Below are 23,088 nucleotides of genomic sequence, written 5' to 3' on the forward strand. Positions count from 1 at the left end.
GTTATGCATTTCCCCTTTGATTCAGCCGCCGCCACTGAATCTGATTTTCCAGCTTTTCTCCCCCGAAGCGTTCAGTTCAGGAATGTGCTGGAGAGAAGAGATAATTGCTAAAAACCATATATTTGTGATCTTCTTCTCCCTCTGCCTGCACCAAACATGTCGGTGTTAGCAGGTGAGCGAGTCCCAGCAGAGCAGCGACTCCTCCACCTGCTCCCTCACCTTCCCTTTCACAGCTTGAAGGCGTCAAGTTCGCGAAGCGCAGCCGCGGCCGGGAGGCCTGCTGCTCACCTGAGGACAGGCGGGAGCCCCGCGTCTCTCAGTTCCTACGGTTTTCTTAGGAAAAAATATTCCCAGCCATGGTGGAATTAATCATTTTTCATGAAAAAAATCGAATTCGAATTTTGTTTTGACATATGGGTAAAATTATTCAATGATTACTTTAATATTTAATAATCCGAGGATCTGAATGTCTCCATGTTTATCTCACATTTCCTGAGATATTCACGTCGAATGGCAGTCAAGGTCTGACCCAGCTGGAGCTCCCGGAGCCGACCCTCGGTCCTCAGGAGTCTTCCTGGGCTGACCCTCCTCCTGCAGCCTCCACCTCCATGAACACCATCTTCTTTACTGGAATGACTCTCAAACACGTTTGTGGGCCTTGACACTTTTCTGCCCTCGGAGCTGACGACGAGCCGCTCCCGGCAAACATGAAGTACTTCCGAGTTCCGTCAACAGAAAGGTTCATGGAATTTGACCAATACTGCAAAATCAGCAGTAGACTGCTTGATTGCTCCACCTGTCGGTTCCTCGGTGGTGTTGCAGGTCAGCGGGCCTCAGCCAACACGCTGCGGTCTGTTTACACGTGAAGGCAACAGAAGGCGTGAAAAACGGCTCAGACTCCAGCAGCTTCTGTCTTCAACTCTTTTTTTAAAACAATCAAATCATCACATCGAAATTCTCTCCACCATGAATCAATTTAAAGACGTTTTTACAAATTAACCTCAGACAGAATTACAGAAGTACATGTACAAGTACCTTAAGACACTATGACACCAGGTTGCTGTGACGACAGTAAGGCACCGATGCCGTCAGGGGCAAAGGTCAGTAAGAAAGAAAACAAACAATCATTCAAAACTGCTGTGAAAAACAAGACGATTCTTTTCTGTGTCAAGAAAGTGGAATGAAAAGAGAGAGAGATGCTGCAGCGCGTCGGGGAGCGAGGGAGAACGCGAGACTGGTGGAACATTCAGGAGCCTCCGTCAGGACGCAGCTTGAATTCACCTCCTCATGCCACCGCTTGATCAAGTCTCCTGCTGACTACCCAACGAACCATGGTTGGGTTGCTTTTGTTTTGTTTTTGTTGTTACCAATTTAAAATCAGATTTATTTTTTATTAAAAATTGAAAGAAACGAGTTAAAAAACACTGAGATATCAACGTCCTGGAGCGTCTGAAGCGTGAACCCTGGATTTTAGAGCCACGAATCACAGCTAAGTGCTGAACCCTCAAGTGGACGTTTGCCAAGTAACTCAACAGCTATGAATTCAACGTGAGTTGAACTTCAAAACTGACTAAAACCTGACGAATTAAGAACACGACTCTTGACAAACTGAAGTGATCCAAAACCAGACGTCTGTAAAACTGGTTCTGAAAGCATCAACGCTAAAAAGTGACGTGAGCGGAACCCTGCCGGTCCTCATCACGTTCTCCTCAGGTGTCAGAACAGCAGACGAAACGTTCTCCTTGCAATAAGAGCAACGATCCCGACGTTGACAGAACGGGTCGATTCAGATTTAACTCCTATTTCACATAATTCCTTCCCTCTAATTGATACAAAAATAGATGTGAAAACATTCAGTTTATAGAAAGTAAGACAGCGAACGTTCAAGTGGCCTGTTCATCTAAACACAAGTCATTAAAGTACAAATTGTCACACCCCGAAAATAAAAAGCAACAGCAAAACCCCTCGTTTACCCTCTACTGCACCTCTGCACTCAACACACACACACACACACACACACACACACACACACACACACACACACACACACACTCACACGGTAAACACTGCACAGAGCTAGCTGTCACGACTGCAGGCACGTTCAAGAGTAAATGTGTCCTCTGATGTCTATAAATTACAAAGAAGACTTGAAAAAAGAGAGAAAGTGCAACACTTGTTTGTCCGTTTAGATGTTTCATCCCTCAAAGTGTGGATTCTCCTCTGAGTGTGTGTGTGTGTGTGTGTGTGTGAGAGGGAGACAGTGTGTGCATGTACGTGTGTGTGTGTGAGAGGGAGACAGTGTGTGCATGTACGTGTGTGTGTGTGTGTGAGAGGGAGACAGTGTGTGCATGTACGTGTGTGTGTGTGTGTGAGAGGGAGACAGTGTGTGCATGTACGTGTGTGTGTGTGTGTGTGTGTGTGTGCGCGCAGCACCTGAGCAGGTGAAAAGTCCATAAACTCAAGTTGTCTTAACTGAAGAGATCCCAGAAGGAAGAGACGATTCCTCGAATGTTCCTGGGCGGGACTTTGGAATCACGGCTGGAAACTGACGATCACGAAAGCACCACAGAAGCGACACACTTCTAGATGTAGATATAATAGATCAGCCTGTCGATGCTGCTGGTATTTTCCAAAAATATCTGACGCCGTTCCCCTCAGAGGCCACCAGGGAGCCTTGGTGCTGACATCAAGCCTGACACTTGTCAGTGCTAGCAGGTTATTTGCCTTGAAAAGGTGTCTATTTAGTTGATGTTTTGTTTACTTCTCAAAGGCGGCGGGAAGTGTTGGCAGTGCTGGCTGAGGGGAGGCAGACGGGGGAGACGGGGGAGTGCAGCCTTATCAACGCAACTTTCCAAATTAAGAGTTTCTCTTAGAGGCTGGTCCAACACGCCGTTTCCTGTGAGGTTGTCAGCGTGTCCGTCGCAGCGTCCAAACCTCAGACACCACTGGTGCAGACAGAAGTGAGCTCTGGTCAAAACGAGGTCTTGGTTCACTTCCACGTGGACCTTGGTGCACCGTGCCGGGACCCTTTCACACCCCCCTACTGTGGTCTGGATGTTGAGACTTTGTGGAGGAGGAGGAGGAGGAAGAGGAGGAGGGGGACTCGTGAACACTGTGTTGTCCTTAGTTTCATATGCCGTCACGGCTCCTTTCGACAAGGACAACAGTGGAAACTTCAGGTGTGGATGAACCCGCAGGAGTGGAAGGTGAGCAGGTTAATAACTAGACATATTAACGCGGCAGAGACCTCAGAAACCCTGCTGGTTGAAGGCGTGGCTGAGGCGTAGCTGTGGCATGGCTGTGGCGTGGCTGTGGCGTGGCGGCGGTCTCTGCTCTCACCTCGTGACAGGGAGGAAACAATCTCGCTCCAACTTCAAATCAGCTTCAACTTCTCCTCTGAGGCGTGACAGCGACACAGACCAGCTGAGTGGAACAGGGCCATCCTTGATATTCTTGACACCTGTGTTGACCCTAAACATGGCCGCCGCTGCCGCCATCAAGACAAGGCATCAAAAGACAAGTGCAGGACCGGCTGAGAACCCTTTACAGTAAATTGAAAGAATAACATGTTGACCTCAGTTGTTTGAGCTGGATTGTGGATGGACAAAATTAGTGGATGAAAACCTGAGCTGCCAGAACAGAAACTCAAGCAGCAGATAAAACAGGAGTCTGATTACCATGAGAGGGAAACTGAACAACAGCTGACAGAATTAAAGGGCAACCCTTCTGAGTGATTTTCCATTTTGCCTTCCAAGTCGTCACTCACAGGTGTCTTGGTGTTCTCCACCTGCATCACTCCTCAGAGACTCCAGAACGCAGAAAGATCCAGCCACGTAGCTCACAGGACAATTCCCAAATGAAGCTTGAGGCTAACGGAGCCTGACGGCTAACAGCAGCTAAACTGTCCAGAAACATCAGTTCAGAAACTCTCCAGGTGGTCTGGTAGAATCCAGGCAGTGCAGAGTTGGGAGTAGCTGGTCGTTATCAGCCTCCACCTTAGAATCACAGACTGATTATCTGGTGACTATGACACCTGTCAAAGGGGAGGGGCAAATGAGGTGGGTGAACACTCACTTTTTGAAGGTGATGTTTTGGAAAGATCTTTGACGGCCAGATTCAGAGCGGGTCTCAGGGACAGCAGTGGGTCTCGGTGTCTTCCTGGTGTTCAGTGGTTACCATTTATGGCCTTGGAAGGAAAACCAGTGAACCGGGTCATAGATCCCAAGGACACCTTCAGAGGCCTTGTGAAACGGGACCTCAGAGAACTGGGGAGGTGGTTTAGGTGCTTTGGCTGGTGGGTGTACGTGGCCGGCTCTTCCTGGAGTCACAAAGCAGTCACGCAGGAGGCAAAAACACCTCTGAGAGTTCAAGACTCCTATTGGTGAGTTTTGAACCGTGAAAGAGACCTCCTGGGTGTCAAGGTCAGATGCTGAGCGAATATGAACATGTCTTAGTGCAAACAGGCGGTTCTGTTCCCTCCTCTTCATCACTGGGACCCCCGCCCCCGTGCGTGTACCCGGGCGGACCCTCCGGGCCCCCTCATCCTCCCTGGTTCGGCTCTTCTGAGGCTGTTAGGACTCCAACAGACTGTGCCAGCGGCAAACCTGCTGTCCTTTGGACTCCTTCATCTGAGTCCAGTGGGTGAGCTCTTCCTCCCCAGAGCTATTGAGGCCGAGGGAAATCCAGCCAATCATCTCCTTACGCTTCATGCTGCGCTTGTTGTAGACAGAGAGGATGAGCGTGACGTCTGAGAGCTGGAACAAGGCTACCTGGAAGACAAACGTCTCTTTGTAGGTGGGGTTGGGCTGACCTCGGCAGATGGAGGTCTTACACTTGGACATCTCGTGGCCCATGGAGTTCAGTAAGGTCAGCTTAACGAACGTGTCTGAACGAGGAACAGAAGCAGGGGACAATTAGGTGACGGTGTGTTTACATCAAACCATTTGTTGAGGGAAGTCACACACCTGAGGTATGAATCATTTGTGCAAAATCCTCATTTCTTGCCTGCTTATTGTCTGAATCAACACGACTAACTGCCACAGCTGTCGGAGGCAACGTATGACACATTTTCTCCACAAAGTATTTGTCCCTGGTGAAGTCGCTGCAGTTGATGCCTGAATCGGATGTTTTTCTCCTGATCAAACACAAAGCGCAGCTGTGAGTGTTCCTGATAAGAGAAGGAGGACTCAAAGAGTGCAGGAAGTGTTACTCCAGTCTGGTTGCTATGCAACTATGTTCAACCTGAAGTAGGAGATAATGTTGAAGATAAAAATGGGACGGAAAAAGTTGTGTCTGCCGGTTCTTAAAGTAAGAGGAGCCGATGTGGCTGAAATGAATGTTCCTCATCATGTGACTTTTGGAGCCAGGAGTCCCTAGCAACCGACTCAGCGTCGGCACTACGAGGAGGAGCAGGCGGAGGAGAGGAAGGAGCACTGGGACCCACTTGACCAAGGAGTTCTGGAGAGTTAAATGTGAGGTCAAAGGTCATCTGAGAGGCTGCTGTCAAGTTAGCTGGCCACGACGGAGGTCTCCGTCATCATGTGACGTCGATCAGGATGTAAACAAACGAGACCACCCCGGTAAACACGCCCACATACCCAGGGAGGCGCGACAGGGAGGCGTCTTAGTTTCATTCTCATAATTTTGTACTTCTATGTTTGTTTTTTACCTTTTTTATCTGATGAGGAAGAATGAGAGCCGATAAGAAAATGCATCAATGAGCCAAAGAAGGATAGGCAAGAGTCGAGCCATCAGAGCTGATGACGACCGTGACTGATCAGCTCTGAGCATCGACGCGAGGAGCTACGTCACTGGGCGCCGTTACACCACAACGAGCCTCCATTTGATGCCCACACTGGTCGGTGTGGCAGCTCCCACCCTTTTCCCTCCAGCTGATTCACGTCTGTTTCTTCCTAAATCAGAGCACATTCCCAAAAATCCTCCCCAGTGAATCGCATTCATTCAACGCCAGAGGGAAAAAGGAAACTGAAACACGGTCATTATCAAGTGATTCTGCATTCACGATTTCTTATTCACAGCTAATTTCAGATCATGACATCAACTGAAGCAACAAATCCGGCTTAAAGTAAACGAGGCAAGACGGGCAACCACAATGGCCCTTTGAAAGTGTTTCGCCCCTCGTCTACAACCGTGCTCCACAATGACGCTGTGTATTATGTGCCTGTCGGAGAGGGAGTGGAAGGACTGAATTGCTGAGGCTTTCATGCTGTCGAGTGCCAGCTGCCTTCCAACGCCTTGCTCACCGCCTTGAATCATACATTCAGTTGCTCTCTTTGACATAAAAGCACGAGGGGAAAAAAAGCCTTGATTTCTTTTTTGACTGCAGCTGAATGGGCTCTGAAGAGCTGTGGATGTCTTAAGTGGTCAGTAGCGGTGATGCGTGGCGCTTTGATATTGTTGCTGAATGAGAGAGGCTGCGGCTGATGATTAACTTGACTCGTAGCCTTGGCACTGTTTTGAAATGATAAAAAAAAGGAGCTTTGAAATTGCTCTGCATCATTTACCACGCTCTCTCCATCTTTGTAAGAAGCACAAAGTCAATCACGGCCTTCGTAAGGATTTTGCACAAAGATCTTTCTTCCTCAGTGTTACCAGATGTGACTATTCTCCAGATTTAAAGCAGCTACAAGGACTTTTACTGATTATGAGCCCTTCTCAATCAATGCGGACGCCTCCCCAGCTGGCAAAGGACGCTTACATTGATGTCAGGGATGAGGAACAACCCCACTGGCAGGGATGAGGTATTTTTGTAGTCCACAGAAAGTTAGTATATAATGGATGAAATATTTTTGTAGTCCAGCAGGAAGTTCGCATCTCCACGGTTTCCTCCATCAAAGGCCAATGGGATTGTTCCTTTGGCTTTTGGATGATCGATTTCAAGCTCTTGGTTTCTGTGGCGTCACCACACGCGTTCAGCACATTACCTGCTGAAATACCTTACGTCCTTTAATTTTTCCCAAACGATTGCATTTGCTCCATTTTTTTCATAGTGACACACTGGTGCTCCAGAGAAATGCAATTATAACTCACTGCCACTTCTAGCCAGGGGGGGGCGCCAAAATCAAAACAAACCAAAAGCTCATAGCAGCTGCTTTAAAGTCACGAGGTTACACTGCAGGTGCCTCCTCCTTTTATAGGGTCTACATCCTAAAAGCTACGACACAAAAATCCGACATCTTGTCATCATTCACAGACATTCATTGACAAGGAACACAGTGATTAATGAGAAGATGGTATCGTGTGATTGACATGTACATGGAGGCTCTGCTTTGCCACACGTCTGTTTGTGTTTGCTGTAAGCGGAGGATGAAGCCACATCCAAGCCATGCTAACAAGCTCTGTGAGTGAGTTCAGCCAGCCGTCAATGACACACATTTCCTCCTGCAAACAGGACCGAGTGAACATGAAAAGTGTTGCTCTGACGGAGAACGAGACATCCAGGCATCACAGCACAAACAGGAGGAAGTCAGAGGAGAAGAGGGGCAGACGGAGGTTTACAGGGAGGGGTCGTCTTCATGGATGAGTCTCAGCGAAGGCCTGGATCAAAGGGTCTCCGAGGGATTGACGGAGAACATAAAGACGTGTTGTCGTTGCTGCAGCTCCCATCAAGTCAATTGCAGGTCATTTTAATTTTGTATAATTATTCATTTGTGATCTCATGACATTTTTTTGTGAGTACTTGAAATGCAAAGTGCACTTTTTGGGGAAAGTATCATTGAACACTGAATAAAAGTTCTCTGAGTAAAATAAATCAGAATTTGCATTCAAAGTGTTTTTAGTTTGTCAGCTTTTTCTTGTCAACCATGCTCTTGTTGATTAATGTCCATTCTAACGCTGACCTGTGGAAGATGCCCACAGCTGTGCTTGGCAAACCTCATCCATGAAGGTGCTATGAAAACATCCAGGATCCAACAAAGATAGCGCCTCACCAGGCGGGGACAGACTCACCTCTGATAATGTAAACCTGTCCACCTATCAAGTGTTTTAGACAACAGAACAGCCCGTCTGACAACAAGGGTTGGACAGCAGTAAGAAAAACAACGGACCAAGATGTCAAAAAAGGTAGTAAGGTGACAGAATCTCAGGTGCAGACATAACAGACGATGCAAGGGAGGAAAAACAGGGTAGAAGGCCAGCAACATGGCACAGAGTTCAACAGGAGGCAGGTTCTGTTTGAACTTGCTGCTTGGATCCCTTGAAACTGACTGGGAAGCCCACTGGGAAACGAGGGGAACCAGGGACGGAACCAGAGGAAAACTGAGAGGCGAGCAGAGCAACTGGAATAAACTGTCAGTTTCTCTCTGGCTCGAACGATTCAGTGTGTTTGATATCTAATATAGAACTCTCACATCTGGAAGACTGCATAGGCAACATCCACACATATACGTTTGAAAACAGAATTTTAGAATTAAAACAATCTCCACACACACACACACACACATACACACACACACACACACACACACACACACTCAGGTGTTAACACATCCTAATGAATCCCAGACCACTGACACACTTGCAAACACATACAAAGACCATTCATGAACACGGAGCACTCACGTGAAAATGTTAAAACATTACTAGCGCATTTAAAATCTGTTTGCAGTGACTAACTTAGGCCACAAGGTGGCAGTAAATGTTTAAACCTGAGGTTAATGCAGTAAATAGGCAGTGAGCTAGAGAGGTTGTTAGCGGTGTTGTTAGCAGGTAATGAGGCGTTAGGACACGTATGTGTTCTTTGTAGTGTTGAGCAGTCTGATCAGTAAACAGATAAATCACAAACGCGTCTGGTGTTTACTGGTGGATCTGATGTAGAACTGAACCTCCACCATCCACCGGTCTGGTGTTTACTGGTGGATCTGATGTAGAACTGAACCTCCAACATCCACCGGTCTGGTGTTTACTGGTGGATCTGATGTAGAACTGAACCTCCAACATCCACCGGTCTGGTGTTTACTGGTGGATCTGATGTAGAACTGAACCTCCACCATCCACCGGTCTGGTGTTTACTGGTGGATCTGATGTAGAACTGAACCTCCACCATCCACCGGTCTGGTGTTTACTGGTGGATCTGATGTAGAACTGAACCTCCACCATCCACCAGTCTGGTGTTTACTGGTGGATCTGATGTAGACCTGAACCTCCACCATCCATCGGTCTAGTGTTTACTGGTGGATCTGATGTAGAACTGAACCTCCACCATCCACCGGTCTGGTGTTTACTGGTGGATCTGATGTAGACCTGAACCTCCACCATCCATCGGTCTAGTGTTTACTGGTGGATCTGATGTAGACTTGAACCTCCACCATCCATCGGTCTGGTGTTTACTGATGGATCTGATGTAGAACTGAACCTCCACCATCCACCGGTCTGGTGTTTACTGGTGGATCTGATGTAGAACTGAACCTCCACCATCCACCGGTCTGGTGTTTACTGGTGGATCTGATGTAGAACTGAACCTCCAACATCTACCGGTCTGGTGTTTACTGGTGGATCTGATGTAGAACTGAACCTCCAACATCTACCGGTCTGGTGTTTACTGGTGGATCTGATGTAGAACTGAACCTCCAACATCTACCGGTCTGGTGTTTACTGGTGGATCTGATGTAGAACTGAACCTCCACCATCCTCCAGTCTGCTGTTTACTGTTGGATCTGATGCAGAACTGAACCTCCAACATCTACCGGTCTGGTGTTTACTGGTGGATCTGATGTAGACCTGAACCTCCACCATCCACCGGTCTGGTGTTTACTGGTGGATCTGATGTAGAACTGAACCTCCACCATCCACCGGTCTGGTGTTTACTGGTGGATCTGATGTAGAACTGAAACTCCACCATCCACCGGTCTGGTGTTTACTGGTGGATCTGATGTAGAACTGAACCTCCACCATCCACCAGTCTGGTGTTTACTGGTGGATCTGATGTAGAACTGAACCTCCACCATCCACCGGTCTGGTGTTTACTGGTGGATCTGATGTAGAACTGAACCTCCAACATCCACCAGTCTGGTGTTTACTGGTGGATCTGATGTAGAACTGAACCTCCAACATCCACCAGTCTGGTGTTTACTGGTGGATCTGATGTAGAACTGAAATTCCACCATCCACCGGTCTGGTGTTTACTGGTGGATCTGATGTAGAACTGAATCTCCAACATCCACCAGTCTGGTGTTTACTGGTGGATCTGATGTAGAACTGAACCTCCAACATCCACCAGTCTGGTGTTTACTGGTGGATCTGATGTAGAACTGAACCTCCAACATCCACCAGTCTGGTGTTTACTGGTGGATCTGATGTAGACCTGAACCTCCAACATCCACCAGTCTGGTGTTTACTGGTGGATCTGATGTAGACCTGAACCTCCAACATCCACCAGTCTGGTGTTTACTGGTGGATCTGATGTAGACCTGAACCTCCAACATCCACCAGTCTGGTGTTTACTGGTGGATCTGATGTAGAACTGAACCTCCAACATCCACCAGTCTGGTGTTTACTGGTGGATCTGATGTAGAACTGAACCTCCAACATCCACCAGTCTGGTGTTTACTGGTGGATCTGATGTAGACCTGAACCTCCAACATCCACCAGTCTGGTGTTTACTGGTGGATCTGATGTAGAACTGAACCTCCAACATCCACCAGTCTGGTGTTTACTGGTGGATCTGATGTAGAACTGAACCTCCAACATCCACCAGTCTGGTGTTTACTGGTGGATCTGATGTAGACCTGAACCTCCAACATCCACCAGTCTGGTGTTTACTGGTGGATCTGATGTAGACCTGAACCTCCAACATCCACCAGTCTGGTGTTTACTGGTGGATCTGATGTAGAACTGAACCTCCAACATCCACCAGTCTGGTGTTTACTGGTGGATCTGATGTAGAACTGAACCTCCAACATCCACCAGTCTGGTGTTTACTGGTGGATCTGATGTAGAACTGAACCTCCAACATCCACCAGTCTGGTGTTTACTGGTGGATCTGATGTAGAACTGAACCTCCAACATCCACCAGTCTGGTGTTTACTGGTGGAGCCCTCTTTTCTAACAGTGGTGTGATCGCTCAGTTTTGGTCCCGTCTTCATGTACTGAATACGATTAAAGGAAAGATGAATAACAAGAGGGATCCATCCATCCTCTCAACCTCACATAAAAGACAAATAAAGAAGCTTCGAGCACTTACTGGGTGGCTTGTTGGCCGCCAGGTTCTTGAAATGGATGCCTTTGATGACCTCCACGGAGAGGCGTCCTGTTGTGGCGTTGTAGACCAGGCCCACGAGGATCTCCGGGGTGGACGTCTGACTGACCGACTGGAATGATGAGGCGCTTTCACTGCATGTCATATCTGAGAGGCTGACCTGGGATTCACCCCCCTGGGAACGTTAGCAGAGGGTTTGCTGGTATTTATTTCAGTGCACTTCTTCTACTGCAGTAGAAGGAGTTCATCATGCTACAGATACCTCTCCCACAAAGTGTATTTTTCCTTCCAAGTACTCACTACCAGGAGTACTCAGCTCACTGAGGTGTTTCTCCCTCCTCCATCACTTCTTAGTGACTCCAGAAAGCAGGAAGAACCAGCCACGTATATTTAGCTTGAAGCTAACAAAGACTGATGCTAACAGCAGCTAAACTGACCAGGAACGTCTGTTTACTAACAACTCCAGGTGGTCTGGTGTGATCCAGGTCTCCTGGATCCAGATGGAGGATCAGGGATCCACTAACACTTGGACTGGAGATAAAAAAACAACTAATAATTACCTATTGGCGCTAATTTATTGGTTTTCAATTCAAATCGAATGCTTGTGTTTTACAAGTCAGGGCAAAATACGTTTTTCAGGAGAAGGTCGACTTTCAGGTCAACTCAGACTACAAGTCTGGTTCCTAAACTCAGCAGCCATTACATCCTTTCCAGATGTTTTAGGTGAGGAGATCATCAAATTACTTGGAGAGAAAAAGACGACAAACACTTTGATTGGTGTTGTTGGTTTGAGTGCCGCTGCTCCTCAGCAATACAACAACGTATGGTTTGAAGAAATGCTATAAACAGTAAAAGGCACCGTTGATGACCGATTCTTTGGAGAGCGTGTAAATGCACCCTGCGGTTTGAGAGACACCACCAAAGCTTCTGTTTGTTCCTCAAACCTCGACAGTTGACTTTGTTGTTGTTTTCCCCTCTGATGTAAAATGGCGGGCGTGTCACCTCACACATGACACAAACATTAAATCTGGCTCCCCAAACAGGATCTTCGTACATCTCGGTAGAACCGGCTGCTCCCCCTGCTTACCGGCAGCATGCAGCATGGGTGTAGAATCACCGGCACCGACAGTTTGCCCTGAAGGTTGAGCTTGGTGAGGTAGAACACCTTTTCCCCGAGGACCTTCTCCTTCTTCATCCGCCGCAAACTGTACAGACGGAACCGGATGGCGTAGTTGCTGATCATCTCAGACTCGACGTGGCTGAAGCGGAAGGTCTCAGTGAAGATGGGACACGGGCCTCTCTGGATCCCCGTCTTCGCCCTCTGCTTCTTGGTGGGCAGCAGCACCAGGTGGACCTGCCAGGAGATGTCGCCCGTGTTTTTTAGCGTGGGAAGGTCTGTCACTGCCATGATGGTGAGGGTCAGCTGCTGCTCCTCCGAGTCATAGTTGAACACCACGTCCAGGGTGCCATATTTTGCGACAGGATCTGGTTCATAAGCTTTAGGGAGCTGTGCTGCTGAGCCACGGGCCGACATGTCCTGGAGAAACACCAACAAGACACTTGCTCGCTATGTTACCTCAAAATACATTTGCTGCCATCTTGTGCTGTGTTGAGCAGGTTACCTACAAAACGTTACATGTTTGCAACCACCAGTTACTTTCAAGAAAGAGTAACTCTCAGGACCGCTGCAGGCTACAGAGTGCAACTCACACAGAAAACTCCACACGGCCCCCGGTAGGTGGTGAGGTAGGCGTGGGCAACATTTTAAGGCACACTTGGGCTCGTTGAGTCCCACATATGAGGTCACAAAATATAAAGCCTTGTATCCAAGTGTCTGCTGGGGTGAGGGGAATATTGTGAGGTAGGCCACGCCCATTTTCACCTCTAAATGCAATGCGTCGGTGCGTCCAATCAACCTGAAACCGCACAGGGCATCTATGGATGCTCATGACAAAAAGTTACCAAAAGATTTTGTACTGCAAAAAAGGGTATATAAGAGAACAACTTCCTGTCTGGTTCAATCCAAACAGGAAGTGGTGCAATAACTTGGTAACAGGAAGTCCTTTTTTCACCAACGTTTGGATTCTTACTGCCCGACCTGCCAATCAGCGGCTCAACGACACTGCTGCACCAATGTACACAATAAGAAAGAAGTACTTCAACAATCTCCTCTGAGGCTGCTTGTCCATTTTGGACAAACAGTTTCGTACCATGAATCTATGATGGAGACGATAACCTAAAATTATATTCACATAACTTTAACTTGGCATAGCTTTATGGCCAAAAAGCTCTTGAATATCAGGCTCGTGGTTTCATTTACTGGACGCAGTCCATGTGAAAATGTAACACAGTTTTAGAATCACATTATATTACTACTGAAAAAAATACTGCAATACCCCCCCAACACTGATGTGATGCAGGCAGCAGTTTCACCTCTGGGCTGAGGACGGCCGTGCTGTCGCTGGGTACGTCCTCCTCATAGCCCTTGTTGAGGTAACTCTCTGTCTCCTGGGCGTCGCTGCCCTCGCTGGGGCATTTCCCAAAGGACAGGTGAGGACTGCCACTGGTGTGGGACAGGTCACATTTTGCATCCCCCAGGTCTGACAGGGTGCAGGACATCCGAGGAGAGCCGTTCTCATCCTGATAGGGCGGAGGCTGAAGCTCATCCAGCGGCGGTGTGCGCCTCATTCTCTGAATGCAGTGGGCTGATACAGTAGAGACAAAGACAGGGAGACATCGAGGGACACGGGTGGAGAGACTGCAGCTCAGAGGAGGCATGAAACTGTCATGTCAGCATCTTAATTTACTTCTCAAGTACTCACAAATAAGAGTCTTCACCACACTAAATGTTACTCCCTCCTTCATTACTTCTTAGTGACTCCAGAACGCAGTACGAGCCAGCCACGTACATTTAGCTTGAAGCTAACGGAGACTGAGACTGGAGAGTCTTAAAAACCTGGGTTGCTAACAAAAGAGCCTGCAGAGGTCATGGAGGTCATTAAAGGTCATCAGAGGGAAACACAAGAAGCCTGAAACTTAGTGGTGGTGACCTTAAAGTCATGTGACCCTGGTGTAGCTCCTTCATAGGCTAATGTTAGCTTAGCACTGCTAACGTAGAATCCAGGCTTCCACATCATCAAAGGGTTCATTAGTGAAGATGATCTTGATGAACTCAACCTGGAAGATCATCAACTTTTGTTCACCACAGTTTTTTCAGAAATAAATCAAGATGGTAACCCTGGCGATGGCGACGGTCACACTGGCCTCCAAGAGCGCCTCATCCTGCTGCGCTGTGTGCAGTCAGTGATGCATTCGTGCATCTGCCTCACGTAAAATTATAACACATTTTATTTTGTGAAGTTGGAAGCGTAAATGTCTTCTTGCATTTTTCATACTAAAAATGTTTTTTTCCCTGGTAAAATGTAAAGGTTTTGTGATTCCTTAACCCTGAAAAACACTATTATATGTAATTTATCAAAATTTTTACTTTCACTTTGACAAACAGCGCTTACATGACCATCCTCATGAGCATAACCTAAATAATACATCAGATATGCCGCATTAAACTGAATTCCTCCTAATGTGCCGCGGCTTTCCTGCCTGTCACCCTTCTAAATGATTCAGCTGCCTGGGAGGCAACGAATGAGGCGGCGCTGATGGTCTGGGTGGCACCTATAAAGAACCTCCTCTCGTCCTGTCAGCTGCACTCTCAATCCTGCCTCCCTTGTCCAATTTAGATTCACAACAATTGAGCAGCCGATGCTAATACTCCCAGAGGGACACTGGCGAGGAGTGCTTTAAACCAGCAAATAAGAAAGAAAACAAAAGATGAAGAAGGAAAATAGCTCCGTAAAAAAATCCTCTTCTTTGCCGTCTCCTAACTTTTAGAAAAAAGCCAACATTGTGATGACGTAATTCACTCCAACTTATTGTTCCAGCTTCCTCTCGACTTCTTGAAACTTTTCCTGGTAATAATGTCAGACAGTGAGACGCCAGCTCAAAGTGACACATATCAGCGGCAGGATGGAGGCAAAGGAGTCTTAACTAAGTGTCATGGAGGGCTTGATAAAAGGAGCAAATCCATTTGGAGCAGTTTTTTTCCCGCTGAGCCGGGGGCGGTTGATTTGATGGAAGCTGCTGTGTAAAAGCACCACTCTTTTCTGCAGCCCGCTAATTGGAATGGTTACCATCCCTCCCCCCTCCCTGCACACACATTCAGCCCCTCTGCACTGGCGGTCGCCTTGTTTTGCCTTCCTTTGAATCCTGACTGTAAAACTCAGGTATAAATATCTTAGGAGACAAATGAGCAGCACTTCATTGTCCATGCTGCGACTGTGAGGAGAAAGCACACGACCCTCCCCTCTGCAGAGCTCCCTCCTCTGTCCACTCACGTATGAAAGTCCAATATAAATGTAGCACATTTTCAGATTCAAGGGGGTGAAGGAGCTTTTACAAGGTGATGGAGGAGCAACTGTTTCAAAACCCACCTGGAACAGAAACGTTACCCTAGGACATTTTGATGTTGAATTAAAGCTTTCATCTCGGGAACGCTTGTGCCTGAGGTGAGAGAGGTGTCCTAAGAAGACACACGGCAGGTCCAGGGAGACAAAGTCCTCCAGGGACTCTGTGTTACCGTGGCTGAGTCCCGGGTGTGGAAGCAAAGGCCAAACGTTCATTTTTCACCAAAGAGGTTCAACTCAAACATGAACCATCTGGTTCTGATCCGGCCCAGCATCTTCTTCTGTCACAAGTTGAGTCGTTATCATGCAGAATATACTATGTGTATATACATCTATAGATATAGATACATCTATAGATATAGATCTATCTATCTATATATATCTACATCCATAGATGTAGATATATATAGATAGATAGATCTACATCTATCTATATATCTACATCTATAGATGTAGATCTATCTATCTATATATCTACATCTATGGATGTAGATATATATAGATGTAGATATATAGATATAGATACATCTATAGATGTAGATATATAGATAGATGTAGATATATAGATATAGATACATCTATAGATGTAGATATATAGATAGATGTAGATACATCTATAGATGTAGATATATAGATAGATAGATCTACATCTATAGATGTATCTACATCTATAGATGTATCTACATCTACATCTATCTATAGATGTATCTACATCTATAGATGTATCTACATCTATAGATGTATCTACATCTATAGATGTATCTATGTCTATAGATGCAGATACATCTATAGATGTATCTACATCTATAGATGTATCTACATCTATAGATGTATCTATATCTATATATCTACATCTATAGATGTATCTACATGTATAGATGTAGATATATAGATAGATGTAGATATATAGATATAGATACATCTATAGATGTATCTATATCTATATATCTACATCTAGATGTATCTACATGTATAGATGTAGATATATAGATAGATGTAGATATATAGATATAGATACATCTATAGATGTATCTATATCTATAGACATAGATACATCTATAGATAGATGTAGATACATCTATAGATGTAGATATATAGATAGATGTAGATATATAGATATAGATACATCTATAGATGTATCTATATCTATAGACATAGATACATCTATAGATAGATATAGATACATCTATAGATGTAGATAAATCTATAGATGTATCTACATCTATAGATGTATCTATGTCTATAGATGTAGATACATCTATAGATGTATCTACATCTATAGATGTATCTACATGTATAGATGTAGATATATAGATAGATGTAGATATATAGATATAGATACATCTATAGATGTATCTATATCTATAGACATAGATACATCTATAGATAGATGTAGATACATCTATAGATGTAGATATATAGATAGATGTAGATATATAGATATAGATACATCTATAGATGTATCTATATCTATAGACATAGATACATCTATAGATAGATATAGATACATCTATAGATGTAGATATATCTATAGATGTAGATATCTAGATATCTAGATATAGATAGATACAGATATATATCTCTCTATATATATATAGATATAAAAATATATATATAGAGAGAGAGATATAGATATAGATATATGTGGGGGGGGGGGTTCTTGTTGTTGTTCTTTGAGTGCAAAGATTTTTTAAAGGAGCATCCAAATGCAGACGTGAAGCTGTGAAGCTGCCAGAACTTGACGGAACTCCTTACAGGTGAACTGCATGTGAGGAACTCCCTGGAGAACAACTGAGGTGACACAAGGATCTGAAGCTGAACCTCAATACAAACTCTACTAATGACGCAGTACGAGAGGGGTGGAGGAACACGGGGGCTGGGGGGAGCTGCTGGAGGAGCCCACAGAGGGCCGGCCCGCGACTGAGGAGCACTAATTAACAGGCCAGGTTCTCTGCGAGGGGCAACAATCGTCTGGATGTCGATGTGTTCCACAGTCTCCGAAAACATTTGGTGGTTTTGGTTTCGCAACGATCTTGTTAATGTTTTTGCGACACATTTTCAGGTTTCAACCCCACGGCAGTGTCTCTTCTCAGTCAGGCTGGAAATAGACAGACAGAGAGAACCCCTGAGGGTTGTGGAGGCGGAACCATTTCACCACAGTCCAATCACAAGCTGTGTTTTCAGGTGAATGTGATTGACAGGCTGCTTCGCCGATAACTGTGTACTTTGCAGCTTGACAGTAAAGGCTAACTTATCATAGCTCAAGGCTACATTCATCCCATGCTAGCTGCTAACTACTCCAGCAGAGAAGCTAAGTTACTCCGTTAAGCTGCTAAGCTCAATGTGGCGTTTCCAAGAATTGCTGGCATTATTTATTCTTTATAAAAACTTGACGGTATGAACACAAACAAGAGTTTAGTTCATGAATGATAATTATCTTGTCCTAATGTGAGCAAAGTCATGCGACGTTTAACTGCAACCGTGTCCTGATTAAGTTCTCACGACGGCATCTTTAACTCGTGTCATTCTGAGTGCGTACGTCCTATTTTAGGAGGCTGTGTGGAGCCACCAGAGCCCCCGCCCTCCACGGTTCTGCAGCCTCGGCACAATTTCTCCTCATGTATAATACATATGTCCCGAGGCCACGGCGTGTTCGGATACTCCCAGACTAACAAAGCAGCCGAGGGAGCCCAGAGAAAATAACACAGATGCGTCAGAACTTTTAAGGCTGCTTGTTTGACAGTAATGGGATGAAACGCACCAGAGTAAATAGACCCGGCCTTCCATTCCACCACTGAAATGATCTGCAGATGCGTGCGCTTCTAAAAGGGTGTGTCGCGCGCTACAATTAGCATCCAACAAGCGCTGGGATACGTATGAACGATGACATCACACTTCTGCTCGCTCTGTACTTTTGTGATTCTAGAAGTGGATGAGGACGCAAGAGAGTGAGCGTTTTGGAGGCGTGTTTCTAACGGAGAGAAACAGTGGGCGGAGTCCTGGTTGGGGGGGCAGCCACTCAGAGCTGTTAAACTATAGTGACATGCTAGCGTTGGTAAATGTACCACCGAGATGAACACATTCATGTAATACGGCCCCTTAAAGCGGAGGTGGGCAGGCGTCACTCCCAGCGACCAACCAACATCCCAGTAACGACAACAACAACATCAACAACAATGATTTGGTTTGAAGAATCACGCCAGGGCAGCTCAAAACAAACCAGCTGAGTTTCAGGGAGGAAGATGAGCCTCTCCTGTAACTGAGGGGTCGTTTGTGTTAAACAGGATCTTTGAGAGGAATTTATGGAAATAAAAGACACTTGGGGAGGTGCAGCAGGAGAAAGGAGCCGGACAGGACCACCCTCGTTCACCTGTCGGGCCGAGGACGCCAGAGACCGTCTCCTGGCTGAGAGGAGACGACCCCTTCATGAGGACAAAGCCGTACAGTGTGATGCTTCTTCACTAATGGAGTCAGAGGCGTGTCATACACTATTTATCCCTCAGCTACACATTCAAACGTTGCTTTAAATAGACCGCACCACACTCAGTCTTGGAACGCTCTGTCTTATATAACACAAAGCAGGTTCAAACACGATGCGCCAATTTAGGGAGCTGGCGAGGATGCACTTGTTTTTGTCTTTGGAAAACACAGAGACACAAACAGGTCTGATTCCTGACTGATGTCTAACAAAGACATGTCACATCCCTGCCTCGGCTTGTGTCAAAACACACTTTTAGAAAATGATTAAATTCTGCACTTTATTGCCACATCTAGTTCAAAAGAGAGTTCCTTATCTTAAAAATAATCAGCACATGAAAAGCATTTCCATGTTCATGACTCCTATCAGAGCACCGTCAGGTCAGATGACTCGCAGCTTTGCTTCTGTCACTATTTGGCAGCAGCCTGACAGGCCAGGTATCTGTTAGAGAGGAGAAATACTCAGCAGGTGATTGGATGAACCACCTTGTCCATCAACCAACCACATCAACGAGCTGAGGGCAGCTAGTCAGCTCGTGGGAGAGTGAAACGCCGTTCCAACAAAGAAAAGTCCGACTTCTTCACTCTTCTCTAACAGGAGGAACACGCCGTTACTTGGTGGCAGCATCAACGCCCCGATCTTCGCTAATGACTGAGACAAATAACTGAAGCGGGATTGGTGCGGTTCAGAGTGCAGGTAGAGTGCATCACACTCTCATGATGTCACATCAACGGCTCGCGCTTGGATGAATAAGAGAGCAAACAGTCTGATCCAAATAGGCCAGAGCCGCTTCTCCTGCGACTTGGTCGACGGCGCTGAGATAAAAACCATCTTCCCTCCGCCGCTGCCAATGGAAGAGTTTTCAAAAAGAGAAAGAAGAAAAAACAGGAGTGAGGCTGCAGCTGGGCAGATTGTGCAGACAGTTGACTGTTTCACAACCCTCCCACGGAGAGTGCGCTGAACGCAACTCAGCTTTGATCACCTCTTTGAATTAAGTGCCAGTGTGTATGAGTGTGTATGAGTGTGTATGAGTGTGTATGAGTGTGTATGAGTGTGTATCAGAGTGTATGAGTGTGTATGAGTGTGTATGAGTGTGTATGAGTGTGTATGAGTGTGTATCAGAGTGTATGAGTGTGTATGAGTGTGTATGAGTGTGTATGAGTGTGTATCAGAGTGTATGAGTGTGTATGAGTGTGTATCAGAGTGTATGAGTGTGTATGAGTGTGTATGAGTGTGTATGAGTGTGTATCAGAGTGTATGAGTGTGTATGAGTGTGTATCAGAGTGTATGAGTGTGTATGAGTGTGTATGAGTGTGTATGAGTGTGTATCAGAGTGTATGAGTGTGTATGAGTGTATGGGTGTGTATGAGTGTGTATCAGAGTGTATGAGTGTGTATGAGAGTGTATGAGTGTGTATGAGAGTGTATGAGAGTGTATGAGTGTGTATGAGTGTGTATGAGTGTGTATCAGAGTGTATGAGTGTGTATGAGTGTGTATCAGTGTATGAGTGTGTATGAGAGTGTATGAGAGTGTATGAGTGTGTATGAGAGTGTATGAGAGTGTATGAGTGTGTATGAGTGTGTATCAGAGTGTATGAGTGTGTATGAGTGTGTATGTGTGTGTATCAGAGTGTATGAGTGTGTATGAGTGTGTATGAGAGTGTATGAGTGTGTATGAGTGTGTATGAGAGTGTATGAGAGTGTATCAGTGTGTATGAGTGTGTATGAGTGTGTATGAGAGTGTATCAGTGTGTATGAGTGTGTGAGTGTGTATGAGTGTGTATGAGTGTGTATCAGAGTGTATGAGTGTGTGTGAGTGTGTATGAGAGTGTATGAGTGTGTATGAGAGTGTATGAGTGTGTATGAGTGTGTATCAGAGTGTATGAGTGTGTGTGAGTGTGTATCAGAGTGTATGAGTGTGTATGAGTGTGTATGAGAGTGTATGAGTGTGTATGAGTGTGTATCAGAGTGTATGAGTGTGTGTGAGTGTGTATGAGAGTGTATGAGTGTGTATGAGTGTGTATGAGTGTGTATGAGTGTGTATGAGTGTGTATCAGAGTGTATGAGTGTGTATAAGAGTGTGTATGAGTGTGTATGAGTGTGTATAAGAGTGTGTGAGTGTGTATAAGAGTGTGTATGAGTGTGTATAAGAGTGTGTGAGTGTGTATAAGAGTGTGTATAAGAGTGTGTATAAGAGTGTGTGAGTGTGTATAAGAGTGTGTGAGTGTGTATAAGTGTGTATGAGTGTGTATGAGTGTGTATGAGTGTGTATAAGTGTGTATGAGTGTGTATAAGAGTGTGTATAAGAGTGTGTGAGTGTGTATAAGAGTGTGTATGAGTGTGTATGAGTATGTATAAGAGTGTGTGAGTGTGTATGAGAGTGTATGAGTGTGTGAGTGTGTATAAGAGTGTATGAGTGTGTATAAGAGTGTGTATGAGTGTGTATGAGTGTGTATAAGAGTGTGTGAGTGTGTATCAGAGTGTGTGAGTGTGTATAAGAGTGTGTATGAGTGTGTATAAGAGTGTGTATGAGTGTGTATGAGTGTGTGAGTGTGTATAAGAGTGTGAGTGTGTATGAGTGTGTATGAGTGTGTATAAGAGTGTGTGAGTGTGTATAAGAGTGTGTGAGTGTGTATCAGAGTGTGTGAGTGTGTATAAGAGTGTGTGAGTGTGTATCAGTGTGTATGAGTGTGTATGAGTGTGTATGAGCGGGTGAACTTGTGTGCTGTGTGGAGGGTTCATGGAGTCTGGCTCCATGCAGTGACTCTATCAAACTCCTCCCAGAACACGTTCGGTACTGTGTGATGATCCAAAAACGAAGCAGTGAGCTGGAGCTCGTATGAGCAGCAGACGCGTCGGTGTGTCAATCACATCTTAGCATTAGCTTCTGTGACTTAGCTAGAGTCAGTTAGGAGGGAGACCAAGGAGTTCTGGGGAGTCACGTCAGGTCAAAGGTCATCTGAGAGAGGCTACGGTGAAGTGGTCTCCATCATCAGTCAGACGAGGCTTGGAATGTAAGCAAACATGGCGGCACCAGAGGCACACACGTACTCGCTACTGGGAGGCCTTCCATAACTTATTTGAACTGGTTTTATTTTGAACTCTCTCTTTGGTATTGAGTCTGAAAGTCACCTTTTCTGAGGGAACTGTGCTCCGACAGGGAAGAGTAACTTTCCAGAGGAGATGAAAGCTCCTACCATCATCGACGGAGGCTTCGCTGCTGTAGCCGTCGTAGTCAGCCATCAGGGGGCTGTACCTCTGGCGGCTCTCCCACCTGAATCCTCCTGCATGTTTGGCGTTCGCTGCCTTTGCTCCTCCTGCTCCTCCTCGGAGGCCTTGGGAGCGGCTGATGGCTTCTTGGTACTGACCCATCAGCTCATCGTCGCTGTCCGACGACGAAGCCTGCAGGTCACCTTCAGAGTAGACCTTCTCTGCTGAGAGGAAGAAGACACAGCCCTGTCAGCGTGGGGGAGTGGCGGCCTCTACTGGCCACACCAAGGTGCTTCACAAGCAGCTGCTCCATTGTTTGTTGGGAGGCAAACCAGGACTCGATCTCTCCGGTGAATCTGAGCTAACAGATGCTTGACTAGAGAAGGGAGGAGAGACGTCTGTAGAGGTCCGAGATCCAAGCAATACAATCACCTGTTGACAGGACTGTTTGAGACACAGAGTGTCACGGACGGACGAGCACCTGAGTCAGTAGGACACCGTTACCTCAGCCTCTGGTGCACAAACCAGACACATCAGGCAGGAAGCAGTTTGTTCGACACCCAAATGTGAGAACTTGAAAGGCAAATCACACTTCTTGAGTGAAGCCTCACTCCCATACTTGAAGGATCTGCTGACTTTCTGCAGTCTGGATTTTTTGCTGTTTTTCTTTTAAACTGTTGACTTCTTTCCTCTCTTTTGCAGCCTCCTGTTGGAGTTGGTTTGTCT

The 23,088-nt window shown here is 46.0% G+C and overlaps 1 protein-coding gene across 5 annotated transcripts in view; it reads right to left on the reverse strand.

The window, feature by feature from the left end:
- Positions 1-924: 924 nt before the first annotated feature.
- The window catches only part of syt14a (synaptotagmin XIVa), a 34,982-nt gene continuing 12,818 nt past the window's right edge, over positions 925-23,088 (reverse strand). For 2 of the 5 annotated variants that reach the window (XM_086181730.1, XM_086181733.1), the window contains 6 exons: positions 22,350-22,586; positions 13,649-13,920; positions 12,303-12,752; positions 11,201-11,390; positions 7,969-8,025; positions 926-4,885 (listed from right to left, as the gene is read on the reverse strand). In XM_086181730.1, coding sequence (XP_086037856.1) covers positions 4,572-4,885; positions 7,969-8,025; positions 11,201-11,390; positions 12,303-12,752; positions 13,649-13,920; positions 22,350-22,586 — 1,520 coding nt within the window. In that variant the 3' untranslated portion in view covers positions 926-4,571. Of the gene's footprint in view, positions 4,886-7,968; positions 8,026-11,200; positions 11,391-12,302; positions 12,753-13,648; positions 13,921-22,349; positions 22,587-23,088 lie in introns of all 5 variants that reach the window. The other 3 variants (XM_086181731.1, XM_086181735.1, XM_086181734.1) reach the window with 3 other exon arrangements.

The sequence above is a fragment of the Aulostomus chinensis genome, chromosome 17, assembly GCF_037954235.1.
Source record: "Aulostomus chinensis isolate RoL2024-O1b breed Wild chromosome 17, RoL_Achi_v1.0, whole genome shotgun sequence".
Taxonomy (NCBI): Eukaryota; Metazoa; Chordata; class Actinopteri; order Syngnathiformes; family Aulostomidae; genus Aulostomus; species Aulostomus chinensis.